General features: G+C 38.7%; 1 protein-coding gene across 1 annotated transcript; it reads right to left on the minus strand.

The window, feature by feature from the left end:
• Nucleotides 1-861: 861 nt before the first annotated feature.
• LOC140140686 (uncharacterized) lies at nucleotides 862-26,149 on the minus strand. Its single transcript, XM_072162443.1, is given in 9 exon segments — nucleotides 862-9,311; nucleotides 9,314-9,624; nucleotides 9,626-9,705; nucleotides 12,108-12,348; nucleotides 12,488-12,547; nucleotides 13,785-13,874; nucleotides 16,065-16,139; nucleotides 17,712-18,222; nucleotides 25,820-26,149. Coding segments are annotated over 9 exon segments (1,650 nt in total). The 5' UTR covers nucleotides 26,019-26,149; the 3' UTR covers nucleotides 862-9,228.
• Between the last annotated feature and the right edge of the window lie 235 nt (nucleotides 26,150-26,384).

A 26,384-nucleotide genomic window follows, 5' to 3' on the forward strand; every position in this document is an offset into this window, starting at 1 on the left:
GTTGAAGACAGGAATCTTGAAATGTTGCCATACCAAGGGAAAGCAAGCGACAAAGGTAACAAGATCAGGGCCCGACAAAACTAAGTGGGTGTTATGCAGTATTTCTCTTCGTTTGGATAGGTGCCTCCGATGGAACTAAAAGGTGTTCTATCACTCAGTGCAGGGTTCTTGACATGTTGACTGAAAGGTATATTGCAGTAAAAAGATCTGTGGTTTATTGTGATGTGATTTTAAAGGAACAGACCAAAAAGTCAGATCTATATAAATGAAACTAGTTTCGCCACAAGGGAGGGGGTCAAAATCAAATTATGATTAAGGTTACACGAAGAAACGTATCAAAAACGTATAAAAGACGTATAAAGTTGTTCTCTAAAACCGTGTTTTCTCAGCAATCAAATATCGCAGTGAGTCAAATGTTGGTGCATGGATGTATCTTAACATTATTTTTGTGTGTTTATACAAATTTTTAGAATCCGTTTGAAAATCCTTTGTTTAAATCATTTTTACGCACCATATCATCCAGGATAATTTAAAAAAATGAAAATTTAGAAAATTCAAAGGAAAATTGCCAAAAAACGGCTGCCCACAATCAACCCCTCCCCCATCAGCCCATATGGTCCTATCATGGTCACCCCTTCCCTATCCCTGCAACATATAGGATGACTCACGAGCCGCGGTTTGTCTGTGGCCCCAGTTCAGATTGATACACTATTGTACGCGCGAGTTCATTCTTTTCTGCATGGCTGTTTCCATTATTAACTTTACGCCCCTCTGGAATCAAGCCTTGAAAATCAAATGCACATGTTACAAAATGGGACAACCAAAACATACACAAAATAATTCACACATCACACATCGTAATTTCTTCTTGGTGGAAGGACCAAAACATTATTATGGTCATTTGAAGCAACAGAATTTATTTTATATGATCATTATATATAACCTGCCCACCTCTACACACATGGGTGTGAGGGGAGGAATCACTCACACACCCACAGCATTGGGTGTGTAACTTGCACACTCCATAGGAGTAGCCAACTCTGAAAGATAGGATGGGAGGCCCATGCTCGGACGGTTGTGGAGTGCGAAATTGTGTGACAACACTTCAATACAGAACATAGTGTGATCTTGATGAAACATCCAAGCGGCAAAATTCATGGCCCATGGAAAAGTGTCACACAATTTCGCAGTTCTATTAGTACATGTAGTAGGTAGCCTAGTCCCTCTGCTCTAAAATTCTTGAACTTTGGGTAAAATCGCCAGGCACCTGTTTAATATAAGGCTTGGGTGGGTGGGTCACTGGGTCACCCAATGATACCCAATGAGGATGACCCACTAAAACCCAAAGTGATGACAGATGGATAAATGAATAATTTAAATACACTCCCAATTAGATGGGTAGCCCATCCACACCCTATGAGCACGGCATCTACCCACTTACACACTAAAGCTATCCTGTATTTAACTATCCCTGCTACAACTTACTTATCTAATGTCACACAACAGGCTATATGTGAGCAGGTTACACACACATGGTTAGAAGGTGTGTAAGTAACCGTTATCCACACACCCATGGTGTAAAGGGGGTTCAATACACGACCACAGTGATAGATGTTATGAATGGATGGTGTTATAATAAAACATTCAGCACCTTATTTATACATAATTATTATAGACAAACATTTCATGTGAATAGAGTTTGGTGATATCATATCTCAACTGTAAAAACAAGAAACAAATAAAGGCGACATGATACAAAAAATTACTAATTTATGCACGGTTAAGGTACGATAATTAGAAACACCTTCCAGATGAAATGTTGCCATGGAAACACCTTTTGGGGGAAGATTTTATAAACCATCCTATTGTTTTAATTATCCCCTTTGATTCCACAGAAATCATGACCTTTGACATCATTAGTGATTGGTACATTATCGACCAAGCACAAATGGCCATGTAACCTCTATATGAGGTTGTAGTGGACAGAAGACATGTAATAATTATTCTCATTATTTTGGGGGTCAAGTTGAAACATGACAGTACTAAAACGTTTTCTCGACTGCTGTTTTGGAATAAATGTCTTTTAACATCAAATCTCCAATTGTTCAATGGTTAAAATTGTTTGCAGCTTACACATGCAAATTCATTCACTGGGGACAATGGTCTATTTCAGTTGAAATCCATACACCCTATATGACCTTGAACTTCCACACACGGAGTGTGAATTTCAAATGGGGATACCTGAATGGGTGAATCCATTTGAAATCTACACCCCTATGTGGGAGATTAAGGTTAATTCTTCCATGGGGGTGTGGATTTCAAGTGGAATAGCACAATTCAGATTTTAACAACAACCAAGCAAGATCATGGAAACTTGGTTATTCTCTGATCACAGTCATCTCAAAACGAGGTTCTACCAGCAAAGCGCATGCTATGCGTACACGCGTACGCCTGTCAAATGCATGCTTTAATTACTGCGTACGTGTTGCAAAAACCTTCTGGCACGTTGCTAGAAAAGCGCGGTAACCAAAAATGCACATTTTGCGCATGCGTTCACAGGGAGAACCTTGTTTTGGTTGCAAGATGGCAGACTCGAGCAAAGGGTGAATTATCATGTTTAGAACATGTAAGAGACACAATTCATTTCTAGAGCATCTTTCCAGAACTCATTTTATGCATAAGTCGAAAATAGTTTAGTACTTGGATAACTTGACAAACAATAATTCAATATAAAGATAATCTGATTGGATAGACCTTCACAGTCATACAATGATATTATTATTCAGTTCCACATTCAACTGAAAAAACAAAATTTATGCAAAATTACATGCATTTGCACATAATGCACATAATTATCAATTTCAAAATAAATTTTCTAATTTTTGTCCTTAATTCAAATCAAAAAACATTCACTACTGCAGATAAACAGGACAATATTTTCAAAACAAAAACCAAAATCTATAAGTTACTACAATTTTCTTCTATTTTCATGAATATAATATAAATGGACATAAATACTCAATAGTAAAAAAGGAGAACAAAAAGTTTGATTAGTACAACCAAACATGTAGAAAACATAATCAGGGAGTGTCTGCTCATTGGTCGATTTTGGGTGCATCCTTGGTGTAAGGACATCATGAGTTAAACTAGTGTAAAGACTCCATTGTGGAATGAAGCAGCTTACAGAATAAAGCTGTATAATCATTCAATGATTTCCATGCTAGGCTAACACCAAGGATGCACCTGATTTTGGACTTTATTCCCATTGTTTTTATCACAATGATTTACTTTTGAACACTCTATTTCATTCAACCTGCCAGACCTCTGCACCTTCTGGTGTTCAATCAGTTTAAATAGCTATTGCAATAGTCTTGTTTTATATCTGGTCTTGTTTGAGTTCACAGAACTTAATAAAGCATTATTTTTAGAATTTAGCATAAGTGACGGGCATTAATTTTTCCTCTTCCAGGAACAAACTGCCTGTCCAAAATGACGGGTGGAAAGGTGGCTAGCTAATATAACACCCTGTGAAAGAGCTATGGGATTTGGTTTTGTTTATAGGACTTCCGATGGCCCCTGCAGGGTTAGAAATCCAACGCAAATCCGAGAATCCATTTGCGCAAATATTCTCCTAAACACAGAGAATTCAAGTAGATTCTCACAAACCTTTCTTGTTTTATATACTTAGTGAATGGAGGAGAATCTGAAGATTCTCGCAAGTTATTTTTAAGAATCTAAATGGATTTTCGCAGCTCTCTGTGGATTTCTGACCCTGCCCTGGTGCATGTTTTTGTTGAGACTGACCTTAAATTTTAATATCTAGAGCATTAAAGTTAACTGGCAGTGTAATTGTTTGGATTAATACCACTTATATCCCCATTTGATTTACAAGTTAACTTAGTTTCAGCTACCACTGTAAATACAAATATCAAAATAGAATAAGTATGAAGATATATAACATTTGTTCCAACTAGACGAGTTATTCTGAATTTTTTTTTTTTCAAATATTTTTCAATTTAAGAAAAGGTTAATTGCTTATTTTATTGTGAATTGAACTTTAAATCGCACATACATTGAACCCAATCTGGAAGCATTGTCTTTTTTTCCCGAACAGTACAAAAATAACAATTACTTTTCTACATTTGAGCCACGCGAGTAGCACTTCATTAAAATCAGCGATTTCAGTTGAAATCCATACACCCCCTATGGAAGACAAGACCTTAATCTTCCACACAAGGAGTGTGAATTTGAAATGGGGGTTACCTGAACTGGCAATTCCATTTTAAAGCTACACCCCCTGTGTGGGTGATTAAGGTCATGTCTTCCATACAGGATGTCTGGATTTCAACTGGAATAGCCCAGGAAGTGCATTTCATAACTGTTGACAGCCCATCTCATTTCAGTACTTCATACAATGAGGTCCGAGGTAATGCGAGGTGAAAGTTGTTCCGTACATTTGTATTTGACATAACTGGCAAAAGCATAGTTTGTGCTAGCCTGCCTTTGGGGATGGACCCCAAGAGTTTGTGATGGACTCCCTTTTGAACTTGATCAACTAAGGGGTTTAAATTTAGCCTGTATGCTCACAGAAGTTTTTCCAGATTCAAATCTGTCCGAGTGCTCATTATATTGAGTGCACTTGTGGCACTCAGGCATGAGACTGCACTTTCCTAAAAAAAAACTGAAAATGCGCATGAAATTGGGCAAAAAGTACCAAAAACAGGCTGAAATTAAATAAAGTTGCGGAAATTTTGACTATAAAAAAAACTGAATTCAGTTTTTAAACTGAAAATTCTCATGCCTGGGCACTGGGTCAAAATGTAAATTACAGGATAGTTTGTTGGGTTTTGGTGATATCAATCCATTTGCCGGTGGCTTGACATCAACTGTAACCATGAGATCTTAAAAAGAGTTTCCTTATTACAATCCCGAATGCCGATTAGATCAAATACTACAATAGAGGTTATACCTTGTTACACCATCTTGTGGGTACAAATCTTATTTTTGTGTTTATAAATGGGCACTATAGGCAGCGTAATTGTTGTGCATTAGCGCCATATTTTGTGTTTACGTGCAGAGCTGCCAACATTTGAATCTTGAAAAAAGGGAGATTTCCTGTTGCAATCAGGAGATTTGTCAAAATGTGTACATCTTAATCGACGAAACCATTTCCTTTTCAGGGAGATGACCAAAAATTAAGGGTTCTGAATGGTTAAAAGTAGGGAGTCTTCTGCGAAAAGAGGGAGTTGGCAGCTGTTACGTGTGAAGGATCGAATGCTGAACTTCTCCCTGAAGGCATCAAAAAAAAGGTCTACTCACAAGATGGCAGACATGAGATGTCACATCTACTACTGTATTTAAGTGGTAATTTTCGCGAGGGTTTTATTTTCGCGAATTTCGCGATTAGAGCTCCAACCGCGAAAATAACACCTCGCGAATGTATGCAATAATGTATTATAAGTATAGGGAAGGACTGGGCAATCGCAAAAATAACTTTCGCGAAAACGTGTCTCTCACTGCAAATCGCGAAAATAACTGTACGCGAAAATTACCACTTATACAGTACCTCTATCATGGGCCTCATAATTCATATAAAAAAGCTAAGCTTGTACACAAGATGCATCCCCCTTATGGCTACCCAATGTTTTGGTGCCCAATCTTCATGCTCTATCTATATTGAAGTGGCAAATTTTCTGTTTTCTAAATGGTCAATTCTGTTGTCTAAAAACATACCAATTCTAGGGAATTTTGTCAACTTTCTAGAAACACTCTGCCAAGATGTAATGGCACCTTGCATGCTGTAATTGCTGTTGCTGAAAAAAATTGGGAGATCCAAAAACTAGTTTCCAACTTTCATTGGATTTTTAAGTACTATGGGCCTAAAGGCAAGTAAATCAGGGACTTGATGAAGATATCTATAAAAGATGAGGTTTTTGCTTGGGTACGTAGTATGCTGAATGTTAATTCAAAATAGCTAGTATTTTCGGTGAAAGCAGTCTTTGATTTTTCATTTTCTTCTCCCAATTCCGTGATTTTTTCAAAGAAAACAGAAATCTTACCACTTTGATCTATATCATAATCATACAGAAAACAACTGAAAATGAATGAAACGCAAGTCCCATTTGCACATATTTTGTATGTTTATTTGGAAGGGACATACAGAAATGTATTCATTGGTGGCTTATGATGCTCAATTATTTCAGAATATAAATTATGAATGTACATCATTTTCGACTTGCTGTGTTATGCACAGCAGTTAAAGTATGAAGTATAATAACCATTTTATTACATCGGGGCCCAAAATAGGTTTGTTTGCCATAACATGCTGGATCAGTCCCGCTCCCAAAAATTTAATTGAAAATATGTGCTATGGGATATTTTGAGATTAAAATATCCAAAATCACACATAATATGATAACGTTCAAAGAACAACTTCCCCCTCCCACAGATTAGGAAGAGTGGATCAGCAGGTTTGAAGTCCAACATTTTATAGCAAACAAACCACTTTAGGTCTAATTTCCAGCAACAGGTGTTTAATTGAATTTCCGCTCGTGTTTAATTAAGCTACATGTGATTCAGATTATTCTTTACTACAATATCAGTAAACATGTAGGCCGTCATATTGAACATGATTGTTACAAAACAATATTATCCCAGTGGACAGAGAGCCATCGTGCAATTTGAGGTATCAATATTAATTACAACTCCCTTAGGTTTGGAGCTTCTACAATCCATGTAGGCCCAAAGACTGCGCTCAGCTGCAGAAAGATATATCTGATGAGTGATGAGTTTATGATTGCATGAGTTCGCCAAATGCAGTGCATTCCTATTAAGGTGCATAGTACATGAATGAATATCACACACAGCACCAGTCTTTTCTACCACTGAGCATACATTCATTGTGTAGCTTCATATTAATAGACAAGGCCTGGTGACCATTACCTGCAGGTGCGGCACAAATCGCACAATTTGGCCCTGAATTGCTACACACAGATGTGCGCTCATTTATCAAACCCAATCGATCAATTAACACAAGCTAAACAGGCCCATTGGACTATTCCATGACCTTAAATCTACCATACAGGGAGTGTGAACTTCAAATGGGGTTACCTGAATGGGTGACTCCATTTGAAATTTACACCTGTAAGTGGGAAATAGATTACGGTCATGTCTTCCATAGGGAGTGTATGGATTTCAACTGAAATACCCCATTTCAATTGATTTGTAATCTATCATGGAAGCGACCTCTATCCATGCCAGGGAAGCTGATATTTTTGAAATAACATATTTTATTATAACTTATACAAAATTGGCACTTTTGTTTAGAAACAAAATGTGCGAAGTTTCCCAAATCAAACAAAAGCATTTACTGGGCCTACCTAGTAATCTCTCTGTAATAAGGTAAAAATAAATATTGTGTTCCTCTCCGCTGTATTTCACAGGTGGGTCAGTTGGCAACAAAACATTTTCTTACACTTTTCTTGCTTTTAATTCCAAACCAAAATGACAAAAATAGCTTCATTTTGGGTGCATTGTTCAACAGTCTCCAAAAAAAGACCCCACCCAAAGTGAAAATTTGGGTGCTTTTCAGGCTCTCCTTTTTTTGTTGCTGTCATGTTGAGAGAGAGCAACACAATATTCTATATTTTTGGCCTTTCTGACAAGACATTTGGTCAATTAATACTGCAGATTTACAAAATTCCGGCTCATTCCAATCTTATATCGGCTAATGTAGCTGAGCACTCCGCTGATTACTTGTTTGTTGTCCGCTGATTACAAGAAGGATGCAAGTGCAATATTGGTCTATTCCGGTTGAAATCCATATACCCCCCTATGGAAGACATATCCTTAATCTCCCATACACAGGGTGTAGATTTCAATTGGGAGTCACCCATTTTGGTAATCCCATTTTGAAATTCACACTCACTGTGTTGAAGATTAAGGCCATGCCTTCCATAGGGGTGATGGTATGGATTTCAACTGTAACAGCCCATTATTTCCAAAATCCAATTCCTGCTATTGTGGCAACTCAACATACAAGACTTATGTAAATTGTATCACATCACTGCAGGGCATATTTCAGCTGGTATTTACATAGCATTAAAACACTACCATATTTTATACAACATGCTATGCAATTTTGAGGTACAAGATATATCCTGAAATTGCTATGCAATATTTTTCTAAAATATGCACCGCTTGCATCTGCCCTCAGGTGAACACAAAACTAGAAATGACGGGATCCAAAATGAATTCCACAACTGTCCAATAGTTACTTGAAGCCCCATCTTTCAAAATTTTGCCTTTTTTGCACTGCACCAGAGGACAGAGATTTGTTTGCATTGTAAGTTGAGGTACCCTATCACTAAAGAGCTCATTTAGATCCTTTAGTAGAGATTAGACTCTTAAGTCTTAACCTCTGTGGGTATCACCCAAAATAGCAGGACTTGGCAACTTATAAATTTATACTAAAAAAAAAATTAAGGGCTAGAATTTCGGCACAAAGTGCAAGAATGGTTTTTGATTCTTGTAGATTGGGACATTCCATTTGAAATTTATACACCCCCTCTGGACGACATAACCTTTATCTTACACACATGGGAGTGCAAATTTCAAATGGGGTTACCTAAATGGGCGACTCCATTTGAAATCTATGCCACCCCCTGTGTGGGAGATTTAGATCACATCTTCCATAGGGGGTGTATGGATTTCAACTGGAATAGCCTGCGTAGACTGAAAATTTACGAGAATCAAAGTCACACATATCCTTCCACAATCATCTCTAAAGATAATATTTGATTTGCCAAGTTGCATCAACATTCTAACCCTCATGTTGCACATACAGCATTCTCGTAATCTCCAGAAAATCTCATTTGAATAGACACCGTACAAAATTAAGCCTCCGTCGACATTCAAACATAATCCTCTCTTTACACATCGCAGAACTGTTTTTGTTACTAATGCTTCTTGTTTTCACAAAGTTTGCAGGTAGAATAATTTACAGGAACACCACTGTGGGCATCATCGGCTCAAAAAACATATTTCTGTTGCCATCTCCGGCTGGCTTCTTGGGCCAGATAGTCTTGCAAGACCAAGATGTTGTCTTTTTTTTTTTTTTTTTAATAGTTCATTTTTTTGTTTAAAGCTATTGAGTTAGCATTGTCCCTTTACTAGGGAAGGTGGTTTTCACATGAACCACGGGACCTACTTGGGAGGCCTCTTTCATATTTAATTGGCGCCCAAAGACGGGAACTCGTCTTCGTTGTCGACCATAGGAGCAGGGCCCTCGTCTCTTCTTCTGCCGCCGCCGCGCCGCCGCGACCACCACCACGCCCTCTGCCTCCTCCACGACCGCCTCCAAATCCACGCCCGCCGCCAAATCCACGCCCACTTCCAAATCCACCCCCCTCGCGACGATCACCACCGCGATCACCACCACGGTCACCACCGCGATCACGGTCACCGCCACGATCGCGATCACCGCCACGATCGCGATCACCGCCACGACCACCCCCACGATCTCGGTCACGATCACCACGATCGCTACCGCCACCGGGTCCGCCACGACCTCCTCGTCCACCGCCACGGCGTCCTCCACGACCACCTCTGCCGCCGCCGCCCACGATTCTGATCCGGGTAGAAGTTAATGTTAATTTCCAAAGTCTGTTTGGTGTGTCGGTCCTTGGCCTGGTGTTCAATAGCATGCTGTTGGTAAAGGGAAAAAGAACATTCAATGACTTCTACAACCAATACGGCAGGCGTGTAATTTTTTGAATGGAAACATCACAATTTTTGAAAGTTTTTAAAGAAAATGGATATGAATATGTTTAAAGGGCAGGTTTATAGCAAAAACAAGTTTATCTCTATTCAAAGAGAATAATTATTGGCCATGCGTTTTGAGTTGGGCCGGTAATGCGTTACATGTTTTCGCGAGATGAAAATTGCATGTTTTTGCGTTTAGATGTGAATATCTTTCACAAATGATACCCAACATATATAAAAGTATACATTTTCTGGCTGCAAATACCAAATATTTTAGGGAAAAAATGTAAAATTTGACAAATTAAAAAAAAAAGTTAGCTTTACCCCACATATTTAAAAGTTCCATATTTGAATTCCTCTCAGTCAGAGCTTTAAATAGATATAACATCATAGGGTTCAATAAAATTAAAATGATTTTGCGCCAGCTTCTTTCAAGGCATATTTTCCCATTGACTTCAATGTAACCCGAATGGAAAATAAAATATGCAAAATTGCTTCTCAAAGCAAATTAAATTACCTGGAATATGATTGTATGGTGTTATAGTATGCAGTTTAAAGTGAATTGTAAAAATGTGAAAAAAGAAATGGACCTCTTGCATCATATAACCCCTGGGGGTCACTTTTATTAAATTTGCTCCTCCTGATCCTCCTCCTCCTGATCCTCCTCCACCCCGCACATTATGCTAATTATATGCAAATTATTCAAATGTTAATAACTTTTTACAACTTTTTTAAGGTTTACTGTATTGGTCTCATCACAAGCTTTAATTTGACACCAAATTTAACTACATAGGCTACATATTAACTGAGAAAATTAACAAGATGAACCCTAAAATGCCGCGCGCATGTAACATCTCCACCTATTTACTGGCCCAACTCAAAACGCATGGCCTATTACATTACAAGTTGACACTTGTTGCAATTTTTGTGTGCGTATTTCTCCTGAAAAAGGAGAAATTGTGTGGGTAAAGTTCAGCCTCGACGTGTTCTTCCCCCTTTGAAGCGTCGTGTTCTCCCCCGCTTGACTGATGACGTAGGTAAATGAAGCGGGCACTTTATCGTGCTCTCATCATACAATCACAATCACTTTGACAAGTTTGACATTAGCAACAATGAGTTGTACTATCACTTACCATAACAATGCTGCATAAAAATATGCACGCTATTGTTCTCTTTCGGGCTATTGTTCTCTTTCGGGAACAAAGCCCACACAGTAATTGTTACTATGCGTTTGCTTTGTAATATTTCATCCAACTGAAACTATAGCATTGCAATATACAGGGAAATCAGATGCATGAGTTTATGGACTAACACGGTTTATATGCTAGCGTCAGATGAAATTCTAAGCTCAAATTATGTATTTATTTTTTAGGCCTAATATTTCTCATGATATTGATATACATATGAATTGTAATATCACAATTGTCTAATATATAAAAAAGAAGCGGCTGGTTTTATCCATATGTTTAAAAACCATGAAATTTGTAATACTTAAATTTGGAATTTTTTGCTGTGAACAGCAACAGCATAGGTTCTGTCCATTGCGAGCGTTTATAGTCCCTTTTCTCAACGCGGGCACATCTCATTTCATGACGTCACCGATTTTCTAGGCCAAATCTGTCTCGTTCGAACGAACTCACCGCTTAAGTTAGTTTTTGAGAAATATTAATTTTAAACGTCTTATTTTCTCAAAAAAGGAGTCATTTTCATTGTCCTCATAATATTAGCTTGCCAATGATATGTTGTTTTCACTATAGACCTGCCCTTTAAGGACACTTCAGATAGACCTGGGGATGAACAACTCATGCCAAACTCAAATGTTGTGCAAAATTGTTATACACAACTTTCTTGTAAAGAAAGCAATTGATCTGTTGCACAAAAGTTCATATTCTCAAAATAGCATTACTATTTGTGACCTGCGACCACGTAATCCGCCACAAGTCGCCGCGACTTTACACTCATTTCGTTGAGTTGGTAGTTTCAAGATATTCGGTCTAAGATGATGTTATTTGTTTGCTGCGCACCTGTACAAGCCAGTAGTATTATCCTTAGTGAATGGCCCATTGTGTTCCCATTCACAAAGGATGTCAAACAAAGAACATCAACTTAGACCGAATATCTTGAAACTACCAACTCAACGAAATGAGTAAAGTAAGGCGACTACATTTACGGCGGATTTTTGTGGTAGCAGGTCATACATGTTGTGGGAAATCCCCCTATTGGATTGGCACCAACAAGTTTTTAACTATTAATGGTGCCTTAAAATGAAATAAAGTTGCCACGGTTGGTGAATAGTGCTAATCAAACTCTGTATCATAAATGCTCAACCTGGCTGTGGGTCATACCTTTTCAGCATCAGCAGCCATTTGTTCTTTCTTCTTGAGCACTTTAGTTTCCGTCCATTGTGACTGGTCCTCGCCTTCACCAGCGCGCCGCGTCTTGAATTCTTTACGGTAACGTTCCTTGGCCATCATCTCTTTGTACTCGTCTAGGGTCATCTCCGGTGCTTCGTCTTCCTTCTCGACGCCTTCTTCGCCTTCACCGGGTTCTCCATCTTCCTTGATGACCTCGTCAGTTGCATTGTCTCTGTTGTGACATAACAGAGTAAGAATATTAGGATACAATACGATCAGGAACCTTGCCATACATGACCAGTTTCATAGGTCCCCATGCCTGGAAAAATGTGGAATCCTGGGGGGTTGACAAGTGGACCCCCCCCCCCCACCTCAGCCATGTAACTTGGCAACAAATTGCTTTGACAGAGATCAGGAATGATTGCACTTTCCTAAAAAAACAAAAATGCATGTGAAATAGGGCAAAAAGTACCAAAAACAGGCTGAAAGTAAATAAAGTTTTGAGCACTGAAGCCTGTAAGGTATAAACATAGGTAGACTGACATACTGAGTTGACAACTGAGAAACTTTTTTGTTAAGACTGCATTGTTGTCCAAATTAACCTATTATTTGAACACATATTTTCAGAACAGGAGATCGCGATCCTGTCCTGTCACCACGGCTCGGTAGGACACGAGCAGCAGTAGGATTTGCGCGACGGCACGTGACCAAAATCATATTCCAAGTCATACTTTGGGTTTGCATTGTTAGTCTGGTCATTTTGGTGTCAACAAACAAGAACAGTTCGAGTACTCTTTGTGTGTCAAGGTCACTCAATCCCACTATTGAGTTGTAGTAATCTCATCCCAAATGCCAGAATTCAGTATCGTCCACTGAACTGTGATAACTCAAAAATTTACCATTATCTAAAAGCTATGAGTTTGTGTACACAATGTATACAAAGGTCATTCTTTGAGTGTGTAAGCCTATTGGGGTTAATGAACTTGTCTTTTAGGACCCTAGTGTTGTAGTTTGTTACAATGTTCAGTAGTTCAGTACACTTCGGTTTATAAGTAGGACCTGCTAAAAATAACACCATTTGACCAGTACCAAGACCTATCCTATGCCATACATTTGTGAAAGTGGAAATTTTGGCATGCACATTTTATTTTGTGCAATTTATTGATTTTAAACCATTTCACTTATCTTTAAATTTGCAATTTTGAACTTTTGTACATGCACCTAGACACACAAAATAAATGGCCATAAGTTCATAGGTTTTTTTCCTGCCTAATGATGAAGCCCCATATAATGTGTTATTGGTGCCAAAATTGGAAATTCTTGGTCTCCATTTTTACCTTTCTCTCATTCCAAAACCCTACAACCTTATAAAAAAGTGATACTACTAGTATGTAAGGAAGCGAAAACTTGCAACTTTTATAACAAGTAACACACTTTAAGTGCACAAAAATTAACACAAGAAAGTACCAAAGTTAAAGTTTCTAATTTGCCTACACAACATTGCGTCGCTGGGCAGGAAAAACCTGTCATTGGCCCCTGAACATGCTTAAATCAAAACCTCCATGTAACTGGTTGGCAGTTTTGTTTTAAACATGTTCAGGTGCCACAAACACATAGGTTTTTCTTGCCCAATGACATTTTCACATTGCATCAAGACTTACTTGGATTCAGTTTTGTTGTCGGGCGTCTTGTTCGGTTTTCTCAGGATTCCATTGGGTAGCTTCTAACTCCTCGCTATTATTGGATGTGTCTAGGTCCCTGAAACAAATCATAACCAATATGTACAGTTTAGCATGTGTAGCTCAGTTGCATTACCCTTTTTTGGTCGAAGAAGCGATGCGCCTAGGCCTGGGGAGATTCCGCTCTTTGCAATCGCAATATCCACACACAATTTTTGGTTGAGTCAGAGTCAATCTGCACACCAAAGAAATTGAACTTTTCCGTTAATTTCCAAACTGGTCGATTCCGCAACATCAGCCTTTGCAGAAAGTAAATTTATGTATCAATTTGGACTATTGTCAGGAAAGAGCAGTCACACACAATGCCCAGGTTTGTGTTAGAATCAAAGTTGAATCTTGAAAAATCCAATGCTGTATTGGGTTTGAATCATGGGCTTCCACATGGCCTATACTTTGAACACAAATCTTAAATTTACACACCCAGTTTTTTGAATTTACACACCCAAACCTTCAAATCCTGCCTAAGACCCTCGATGCCCTGATGCCCTTAACACTTTCTGCGTGCAAGTTAAGAATGCAATAATGCAATCTCACACAAGCCCATGGCGGCCATCTTGGATACTTATGTGTAAGGTTAATTTCAAAACTGTTGATGAGAAATAATCATTTGAAATGTTTATGAAGCAATTCTAGTATGTTTTTCCTTAACCCGTTACATCGAAAACGGCTGCTATCGTCCTACGAGCAACCCGCAATACTGCGCTGCAATGTGATTTCACACAAAATCAAAATATTGCAACTTGGCGTGTTCATTTTAGTTTTATGCCAAATCGTAACCAGAACAAAATGAGTATATCACTTCAACAGAAACTCATTCAAGAATTAGTAAAATAGAACGAAAGTAAGTCTGAAATAATCACTCACTAAAATCTAACTTAAAATGTTATTAGTTTAAAACACTCGTTGAAATGGGCTATTCTATTGGAAATCCATACACCCCAGTTAGCCCCGTAGAAGATGTGTGACATCCTTAATCTCACATACAAGGGGTGAATGTATCAAATGGCGTCACCAATTAAGGGGGTACTACACCCCTCGATAAATTAGTGTCTATTTTTTGCATTTTTCTCAAAAACTAATAACACAGTGGTAACAAAATTTATGTATATATTATAGGGGCAAGGAATCCAGTTACTACACTGGAATTTCAGTGACTCAAGACAAGTGGTTTGTTATTTATGATAAGAAATAAGGTACCGCTAGGATGTACCTCGTTTCCTATCATATATACTGAACCGCTTGTCTTGAGTCACTGACATTTCAGTGTAGTAATTGGATTCCTTGCCCCAATAATATACAAAACTTTTGTTACCAGTGTGTTATTATTTTTTGAGAAAAATGCAAAATTAGTCACACATTTACCACAGGGTGTAGTACCCCCGTAAGGTAATCCCATTAGAAATCCACACTGTGTGAAAGGACAGGTCTCATATAGATGGTATATGGATCTCAACTGGAATGGCCCAATAAATGTAATGGAGAGGAGACCGGACAGGTGATTGACCTCCATGTAAGTAACAAAGCACAAGCCGACCACCCACCTTTATCATTGCTACAGATCTTTCAAGTAAATTGTGGCCATTGTGGAATACTCGGTACAGCAAGAAGCTGCCGCACCAACAATACCGTGACTAAGTTCACTCTAGTCGGAAGGGTCGCTAGTCCGAAAACCAAATTAAGTTCTAGTTCGCTAATCTGAAGGTTCTCTAGTCCGAATATAGAATAATAGTTAGTGTTAGGATTAGGCTTTATGGTTAGGGTTAGCGAGCCTTATTCTATATTCAGACTAGAGAACCCTATTTATCTTTCGGACTAGCGAACCCTCGGGACTAGAGAACCCGATATTCTGACTGACGAATGGTTAATTACGTGTTCGGACTGGCGAATCTTCGGACTAAGGAGCCTTCTGACTAGGAAACCTAGAGAGTTGTCGCCATCAATACACGGTTGTGCACCACACACTGTACAAAAAGGTGTACGCTTAGTGACGCTACATGTACGCCACAGGTACACATTCCACAATGGCCGCTTTTACTGGATATTTATTCTGTAGCCATGAACATTTTCATAGACCTTCCGCTTCCGCAGTCGGATGTTTGCCGTCGACGAACTTTCTCCAGGAAATACAACATTTTTCTTTCGCTTTCCCAAAATGAGTGAAAATAACAACTGCAACCACTTCAACCGTTTACGTTTTGTTAAAACTTACTTGGCCTCGTCTTTAAGGTTGCCCCAGTTGTGTGATCCACCACCTTCTCGTTTGTCTTGTGCCTTGAATGAGCTGCTGAAAACAGTAAAAACACATTAGACGACTGTAGCAGTCTGTCACTGTGGTTGCACTGATACGACTGTGGACGTCCCACGGAGGATGGGAAGCCACAGTACATACCAATTCGGTAAAAGTGTAGCTGACTTGACCGACGCAAATTGTGAGGTACAACTTGCAAGTTTGGGTATGTAAAAATTGGACTGCTGGGAGGGAGTCTGTCAAACAAACCAGGGTCAGAATTTCGGCGAGAATCTGAGAATCGATTCTGGCAAAGATGGTCGCAAACAGATTTGCATTCATGAATCAAAGTTGATTCTCGCAAACTTTTGTAGTTTACACAGAAGTTGATTTGCAAGAATCAAAATGATTCCCGCAAAATTATTCTGCAAGAATCAAGATTGACAGATTCCCGCACTGTGAAACAAAATTCTGACCCTGCAAATCTTACCAATCTATTAAATTAAAATCATTGTGAATTGCAAGAGTCCTTTTTTTTTTTTAACTGCGAGATGTGAGCACATGCTGGGAACTTTTTTTAAATTTTGTAGAGATTGGCACTTTTAATCGCATACATACATTAAACTAATATCAGTCTAACAAATAGCAGCATTAATAACATTAATTTTAATACCAAAAATATCAAATGTGCCTGGAACAATAATTTGTATACAATGTATGCATTTCCATCATGTGGACATGTGCTACACATCATTTTCTAAAACATCCGAGAGCCCATGTTTATGATCATTTATATCGGCATCACTTAATGTATCATTTCCAAATGCTGTGCTCCTAATGACCTAAATAGAAACCCATATTCAGCCTAGTCAGCCAGCCAGGTCATCAGAAGGCAGACCTCAAGTTTGTCTATGCCATATGTAGGAGCTATATGATTGACAAGAAAGGTCATACAGTGAATGATTACTTGATTAGATGATTATATGGGTGGCTCTCTGCATCATTCATTTGAGATGCAGATGCATCACTTATATTGCTCTTCCAGTTCCAGATTGTCTTTGCAGGACTTCTACAGCATGAAACAAGATTTCAAAAATGAATCTAGAACTGGAGGACAAGTATACTGTGTTCAACATTATAAAATAATCTTAGGCAGGCCAAAGTCAAAAAAAGGGTTTTCTCTCTAACCCACGCCCAACTATGAAAGCCATCCTATGCGCTAGGCCTTTTTTAGTACAGACTTTTTAAATTATAAAATAAAATTCCTGTGTACACATAGCACTTGACTTGTTTTTCTTTTTTAAGAGAAAAAACAGCAGTTTTTTTGCAAAATGTTTGAAACCTTTTGTTTTTGACCTCGGGAGTAAACTAGTTACCAATCTCCCAATGCAATGGAGAGTTATTACAGTACATGCACAGGACACTAGGGTAATGCATGCCTACTTGTACATGAACTTGAGCCTGTAATTTTTAATTGCCCTGAGGGCACATGCCTACCTCTAGTATTACCAGATGCTTGTTATTCAGCACATGTACACAATCACAAATAAATCCCAATATTTTTTTCTCATCAGTTACATTTCAAGAGGGTGGGGAGTGATCAGGAAAGCGCAATTAAAATCCACTTGCCTCTTATCGCTTCCACTGTGTCGGTCAAACTCTCTCTTGCCACGGAAATCTCGTCCTCCTCGGATCCCGCCTTGTCCCCTACCACGCCCTCTGCCTCTTCTGGCGCCACGCTCTCCACCAAATTCGCCGCCACTACCAAATCCGCCGCCGCCGCTACCAAATGTACCGCCGCTACCAAATCCGCCGCCGCTGCCAAATCCGCCACCGCTACCAAATCCACCACTTCTTGGCGGCCTATCTCCTTGATCTCGGAATGACGGCCTGTCACCGCCCCTATCGCTCCTAAATTCGTTTGACGGTGCCTGGTTTTCTCTGTTCTCATGGAAGAAACCACCGTCTTGGTTTCGCCTCTCACCGCGGTTGTCCCTACCGCCGTCACGGTCACGAGGACCGTCTCGGTCTCGGTTTTGTCTACCTTCTGATCGGCGGTTGTCTGAGCGGCCACCTCTGTTGCCACCACGGCCACCTCTGTTGCCCTGCCTGTTGCCCTCGGGCCTATCTGATTTGATTTCTGAAAATAAAAAAATATGTAACTTGTCATTCGCAAATCGTAACTCTTGTTAGCATAGGCCTCAATCTAGGAAAATACATGTTAACTAACCCCAACACCGGACACCGGTAAGCTGGTTCCCTAAGAAATTTGAAACATCACCCTTTTTTAAAGGCTGTTTAACCTACCCCTAGTTAAAGGCATTCCTTTTTGTTGTTGAAAAGCCTTTGTCAAAAACTGGGTACAAGTTTGAAATGGGATGAAACATTCCTTGGCATTTTTTGGGGGGAGGGGGCCAAATCCTCCAACCTTCACATCCAGACAAACCTAAAAGTTGTAGCCCTTAGCTCTGAAACAGGATAATTAATCAATAATCAGTACTATTTTGGATGTATTTTAAGGGGGGTAACCCAATGTTTGATTTAGCACCTGCACCCCGGGACCTGCACATGCAGATGACTTTGATTCTGTGCAGGTAACTCTTCAAATGTACCTGCACAAGCCTGGAAAAAATGTGGGAAGCTTCTAGGACAGCGTTCAAGCTTTGACTTACGTTTGGTGGCCAAATGTGTAAACAAAATATTTAGGGGTGAAAAGAAACAAAATTCTTTAATGTTATGTTTCCAAGGGTAAAATATCATCTAGTTTCAGATTTTGGCACTTAAAACTCCTTATTTTTTTTATAGATTTCGAGAAACAATCTTTTGTTTTGTCCGATTTTGGCTGAAAATGGCCATTTAGGGGTGACAAAAATTTTGACTTGCAGATTTCCTGTGAGTGTATGAAACTATCAAATAGTGCCTAATTTTCTATGCTAAATTGCTAATTGTTTAACCATCAAGCTACTAATGGAAGGAGATTCCACAGAAAAATCCTAATCCACTCAATAGGGTTAAGCCGATTACGCTATTCAACGCGAGTCATCACTTGAATGGATTTAATCAGTACATTCCCTCAAACACAGCCTTTGATGTTTATGATCGTTATGCAACTGGGCCAGAGCCAAAATTCCCGTTTGTGGCGGGACGGAATTTTGATAGACCTTTTAAATTGTAGCTCTGTGACTGTTTATTTTATGGATTCTTCATGTTCTTAATATAAACAAATAAGTTACAGACTACATTTACACGCAAGAAAAATAGTCCAAAGAATCAACATGTTGCCACGGTAACACAAATTCATTGATGTGGCGGGACGGAATGATAAACTTCATGTATTTGTGAACACAGTACATTTGTTGAATTTTTATCAAAAGTACTGGGATAAAACATTTGTTTCTAACATTGGTATTAACTTCAACTATCCTTCTTTTGTTATGGAAGGAATTATAAAATTCACCCCCCTCTTTATAGTACGCTCATTAATTTTTAAAAATCATGTCATTGTGGCGGGACGGAATGTGGCGGGACGGAATTTTGTCCACCATGTCAAAATCAAGAAAAAAGCAATTAATTCACTTTTAAACTGACAAAATTGTCTTTTCTTTCACTTCCAATGAAAAATTATTGCAAAATATAAACTGAGAAAGAAAATTTTCATCACTTCCTGAACTTAAAAAAATTATCTCAAAATGTGGCAGGGCCATGTTTTACACCACAGACCCTGAAAGTAGCCTTATTGCTGGCATCCTACCACAAAAGGCCTGAAAAAGAAGAAGTTAAAATGGCTCTGAGTCTAGCAAAGTTGATGAATTCAATTTTGGGTACTCAGGAATGTTTATTACCATAATAGTTGATATTTTGGAAAGTTTTGACTAAATTTTTTTTTTCCGTCCTTCCGAACGTAAAAAATCACCTCAAAATGTGGCGGACGGAATTTTACACATATTTTAATTTATTTCTTTATTTTTGCAAAGTCCACTGACATTTTTTTTAGTGCTGAAATTGTCTATACAGAAGACCTTTATAATACCATAAACAAAAATATCCTATCTTTTTTAAATATGTAGTAACATCAAATTTAACAATTCCGTCCCGCCACACCGAGAGGGCGCTACATGTGTATTTAATTACTTGCAGTCCGAAATTGACGGGCAAATTTTACTTTTTTTTTGCCAATTCATAATCTTTGGTTAGTAGTCTATTAAACCAGAGGAGAAATTCACTCCTGTGACAATTTCTAAATTTTAGGTTGAGTGATGACCATTTTTGGCTCTGGCCCAACTATATCGATCATCTATTTTAAAATGTAATTTAAACCGACCCCCCTAGGTGACCCGTACCGGAAATGGATGGTATTAGTGCCCTTTTGCATCGGTCACATGATTTTCGATTGCGTCATCTCATTGTGTTTCCGAGTTCAAGTTGATTTACTAGTGAAAACCTGATCGAATTCCCTCTTTTCCTTCCAAAGTTATGGTGAATTTATGTATTTTTTCTGATCGTGATTAGTAATACTGGCGGGTGTCTGCGTGACTTTTAAACCAGTGGAAATGATTTGGAAAGGTTTTCCAAGACTGGCAATTGTTTCTACGATCCGCCAAGCTTGGCCATAAGAAATATTGGTGTTATAAAATTACCGGAAGTAAATTGTTTTCCTTTGTTTATGGTCACGCCACAATGCTTTGTGGGTAAAATGGTGTCATTCTGCTTAGAAGTCGCGATAACGGTGGTTCATAACCGGCCATGCTCAATAGATAAGAAGCTTAGCAAATCAATAGTGCGTCATTCATACCTGATTGCTCAGTATCGACTCATAACCATCATAGTACACAGGGAACTGGGTTCGTGGATTCTCCTTCTATGATATCTCGATGGTTTAACAAGGGTACAATTGTGATATTAAAAGCATTGAATGGGATCCATTTGAAAAGGCCATATCTCCACAATGGTATGAGCTATATAGGGATGCTTTAAGTGTTTTTTGCTCAGTATTTCAATTTTCAATAGCTAAATGGTGATATCAAACCAGTAAGCTAGATCTACAGAAAAAGAAAATAACTTGTAAAATGCTACCCCCACCCTAAGGATTTTGAGGGTGTGAAAAAAGTCAAGGATTTTGCACACACAAAATAAGTCCTTCAAAACTGGGAGGTTTGAGGCTAAACAAAAGTCATGTTGCCCTTACCAATGCTTCCCTCTAGAGCAACATGTGTTTTGTTTAGCCCTGAGTATCCCCATTTTGAAGGACTTATTTTTTTGCACCAATTTTCACTCAAATTTGAGGACTTAGGGCAGAAATATGCCTGTACAGTGCTATGGGGAAATTTTTCAAGTTGATGGTTATGCATTTTTTATGTCAGATTCAATTTCTACACAAAATTTCACCCTAGAAAATGTTCCTTTATTTAAGTAGGATATCTTTCACTAAAAGGGGGTACTACACCCCTGCCCAATTTTGTGCCTATTTTTGCATTTTGCTCAAAAAGTATAGCACATTGGTGACAAGTAACATGTATATTATAGGGGCAAGTACTACAACTATTGCACTGAAAATTTTATTTCAGCACAGACAACAGTTGTGGAGTTACAGTCAAAAATGAGGGAAAACCAATATTTGATCAGTAAATCAATAACTACTTGCCTTGAGTTGCTGAATTTTCAGTGCAGTAGTTGTAGTCCTTGCCCCTATAATATACATATCTTACTTGTCCCCAATGTGCTATAATGTTTGAGAAACATGCAAAAATAGGCACAAAATTGGCCAGGGTGTAGTAACTATAAGTTCCACCATTCTTCTGGCCACCAAATGCAAGTCAAAGCTTGAACGCTGTCCTAGGTCCTTAAACAAAGAAATACATAAGAATTTGGATGGAAATTTGTCTTTTATAAAAGGGAAATTTTGATCATCTTGCAGGGAAATTTTCATTTTTCCAGCCCTGTGCACAAGTGCATGTAGAATTTTAGTCGTAAATTACGCAGTTGGAATCAGAAACATACAATGTGCCTCTAAATCTAAGAAGTACCGTAACCACTCGGGTATAAGCCCACCTTCGGCTATAAGCCCACCCCCTATTTTTCAAAACATTCTGGGAACAAGGGTGCACTGGAGTATAAGCCCAGTTGTAATTTTGGCTAAGTTCTTAAATCAAATCAACACTTTTAAAAGCATAAAAAAAAGATATCAGTTGATCATTAACATTCCATACTCATAATTTTTTTTTTTAAATTGACACAGATGATAGAAAATATTGGTACATCAGGCATACGCAAATGGGGATGATTGTTCTTATTTTTAAATTGAAGTACTAGCCCCTCCCCGGTTATAAGCCCACCCCCATTTTTGAAGTGAAATCTATATCTATGGGGTGGGCTTATACCCAAGTGTCTGATAAATTTATATCCTTACTTAAATGACACCAATTTTACTTTTCATCTGTAAAAAATATGATTAATTTCACGGCACAAACTTTTTATTTTATATGGTTAAATTGTGTGCAAGGTAGATTTCTACATTACATGTACTTGCACAAATGCAAGTTTTTCTGGTAAATCAAACACTGACAGGGGGGTCTGTAAATCAATATTTTCATCAACATTCCTCAACAATCATTATTTTATGTCCGATTCTGTTAAGTTGGTGTTGGTTTGCATGTAATGTCTAGAATTCCATTTTTGAAAGTTGCATAAAAATTGGAGTTGTTGTTTTCTTAAATGGCTGTTTTATGTCCAAAAAGGGTCCGGGGTTCGAATCCCAGGGGTACCAAGTGACTTCTTCCTTCACCTTCTCTCCTTTTTCGTTTCTTCTTTCCCTTCCGATAGCAAAAAAAAAAACACAGGTAGGGTAGGGTTAGGGTTAATTAACATGTTTTTCCTAGATTTAGGCCTCCTTTAAGGGGGTACTACACCCCTACCCAATTTTGTGCCTATTTTTGCATTTTTCTCAAAAATTATAGAGCATTGATGACAAATAAGATATGTATATTATAGGGGCAATGACTACAACTGCTGCACTGGCAATTTTATTTCAGCACAGACAACAGTTGTGGAGTTACAGTCAAAAATGAGGGAAAACCAACATTTGATCAATAAATCAATAACTACTTGCCTTGAGGTGCTGAATTTTCAGTGCAGTAGTTGTAGTCCTTGCCCCTATAATATACATATCTTAATTGTCACCAATGCGCTATAATTTTTGAGAAAAATGCAAAAATAGGCACAAAATTGGCCAGGGATGTAGTACCCCCTTAACCTAACCCAACTAAGTCTCACTATTTAAGCTCACTATTAAAACCACTCTGCATGCATGCATTCCATGTGACTTGATGACGCAATCAGCCAAAGTCATATACCCAGGGGAATTGCTGCCCGGGGCAGCCTAACCTCAGTAGGTTGGTGATCGTGTGCGTGGCATGTGAGGGGTCCCGGGTTCGAATCCCGGGTACCAAGCAGGGCCCGCGGAAGGTTTTTGAAGGTGAGGGGGCGGAAATTGAACCCTAAAATGTAATAAATGGCCTCGGAGCGGTCATCGCGTTTCGCTTGCGCGACGCAGGGGGGTGTCTGTGGCCCCTTCAGAAGTAAGAAACTTTTGCAAAATGAAGACCTAATTGAAGCGATTTGGTGGCCCATTTTGGCACTATTTTTATAACTTGTGTAAAATTTTAGTCTTCAGGAAAAAGCAAAGCCGACAATTTTCCATGCCGGGGCTCCATGAAGCCTTTCGTGGACAATTTTCCCGTTATATTGTAGGCCTATAAATTGCGTTAAACATAAATTTGGCAAATGTCAAAAGCAGAAGCGAAAATGGGCACTGTCCACTATGCAGAGCCAAGGGGTGTATGAGGGGGGGTGTTCCCCCCTCAGAATTGGAACAATTTTGCAAAATGAAGGTCCAATTGAAGCTATTTGGTGCATCATTTTTACACTTATTTTTTTTTAAATCATTGCTTTAAGGGGGTACTACACCCCTGGCCAAATTTGTGCCTATTTTTGCATTTTCTCACAAATTATAGCACATTGGTGACAGGTAAGATATGTATATTATAGGGGCAAAGACTACAACTACTGCACTAAACATTCAGCAACTCAAGGCATGTAGTTATTGATTTATTGATCAAATATTGGTTTTCCCTCATTTTTGACTGTAACTCCACAACTGTTATCTGTGCTGAAATAAAATTTCCAGTGCAGTAGTTGTAGTCCTTGCCCCTATAATAACGATACCTTACTTGTCACCAATGCGCTATAATTTTTGAGAAAAATGCAAAAATAGGCACAAAATTGGGCAGGGGTGTAGTACCCCCTTAAGAAGGAATAATACCCTGATTTTCATCAGTACCCCTCTTCTTTTTTTTCTTGCAAATTTATAAAGTACATACATACGTACATAATATGTTCATCACTGTGTCATGAACTTATAAAATATATCTACATACATTTTTGACTGTAACTCCACAACCATGACAACTGTTGTCTGTGCTGAAATAAAATTTCCAGTGCAGTAGTTGTAGTCCTTGCCCCTATAATATGCATATCTTATTTGTCACCAATGCGCTATAATTTTTGATAAAGCAAAAACAGGCACAAAATTGGGCAGGGGTGTAGTACCCCCTTAATTAAAGGAAGGTGACATAATATATTTCATGTATTTGGAAAATGGAATTCTTTAAAACATGTATCAAACATACATGACATAATAATATCAAATATGATTAATGTGATGTCGTCCGAACAGAGGTCAGAGTGTCATGACCTTTCATTTCATTTCATTGAGTCGGCAGCTTAAACTGTAACCAGTCGTACTCTCGCCAACTTACCCTGAAACCTTGGATTGAGTGCAGATATCAGAACCGGGGATGGTCCCCCTTCTCTTTTCGAATACCTCTGACACTTTAACGTGCACATGGATGAATCCTCCTGAACACAGGACCAACGGCTTTACGTGACTTCCAAATCACGGACGAAGCACATGTACACTACATCTGCACGTGCTAAGCAGTGTATGGGGGCGAGAGAAAATTCTTCAATTAAATTCTGAAATTAAATTACTGAACTTTATTGAAGGATTCCCGACCATATAGGAACTTTTTGGGAGGGAAGAGAATTTTCACCTAACATGCCTAAAGCAAGCCCAGGCCAAGGCTCGAACCCTCGTCGATCGTATCTCCCGGCCGGCAGCGCAACACCTTAACCATGTTAACCACTCGGCCATCTCGCCCTCAATCAAGGACCTTGATGATTGATCAGCTGTTCCATCCTCATGCCATGCATGAAGTATCATGGACATCATGATGATCATCATCAACTGATCAAGATCATAATGCACATGGGGGTGGAAATGTGGATGTCATGACTCATGAAAATATTTTTAGTATCCATGTATGCATGCATGAACTTGCTGCATCAGTGCAGGACAATCAAAAACGTGTTACGTGCCCCCCGTAGAGTGCATGACATGTTTAATACCTTCTTTACATGAATAAAGTAGTATATTAGCATATTCTTTATGAATTACAAGTACATCTGTGACTGACCATGTTAAAAGGAGTTTTGTACACAATACACATTCACCACGTGTAGTCAATCACGCGTGAATTTAAATATGGCAACCTTCAATTCTGCCAAAACATGGTCGCATTTCAAGAGATGTTTTGCATGATTCCGAGATGAGTAAGAGAGTTTTAAATAGCTGTATCGAACCAATAGATATAAGAGATAATAAATATGAGCATAATATTCACCTTCTTTCCTAGGTTTAGGTTCTGGCTCGGGTTCTTTCTTCACAACTTCCTGCTGTTTCTTTGACTTCTTGCTTCCCTTCTGTGGTTTTTTCTCCTTCGCTTGAGCCTCTATTGAAGACAAAATTTCATCGGGATCTCCCACACTATCCCATTCCACAAGATACCTATTGTGGGTCTGTATACCGTAGCTTGATTCCATGATGTCCAGCCCTTCTAATAACGAAGGATGATGCTGGATTTTTATCGCTTTTGAGCGATTCTCACCTTGTTTTCCCAGACATTCAATATGGCGAAATTTTCTATTTTGATGTAAAATGATTTTCTCAGATATTTTACACTCTTCCAACAACAGATGGCGCTATTTCTAAGGACTCGATCACTATTTGATAGGGGTTAGCTGTAAACAGTTATATGCAAAGCTGATTTATCAACAAAGGCGCACTCGAGCACCACTCGAGATTTAATACTTGATTACATTAATTTTACCAGGGCCTAGATTTAGTGAGAGGACCCGATCGCGATCCCGGCATTCCCGGGGCGCGGGGATCCGGAGAGCTATCAAATC

The sequence above is a fragment of the Amphiura filiformis genome, chromosome 19 (genome assembly GCF_039555335.1).
Source record: "Amphiura filiformis chromosome 19, Afil_fr2py, whole genome shotgun sequence".
Lineage (NCBI taxonomy): Eukaryota > Metazoa > Echinodermata > Ophiuroidea > Amphilepidida > Amphiuridae > Amphiura > Amphiura filiformis.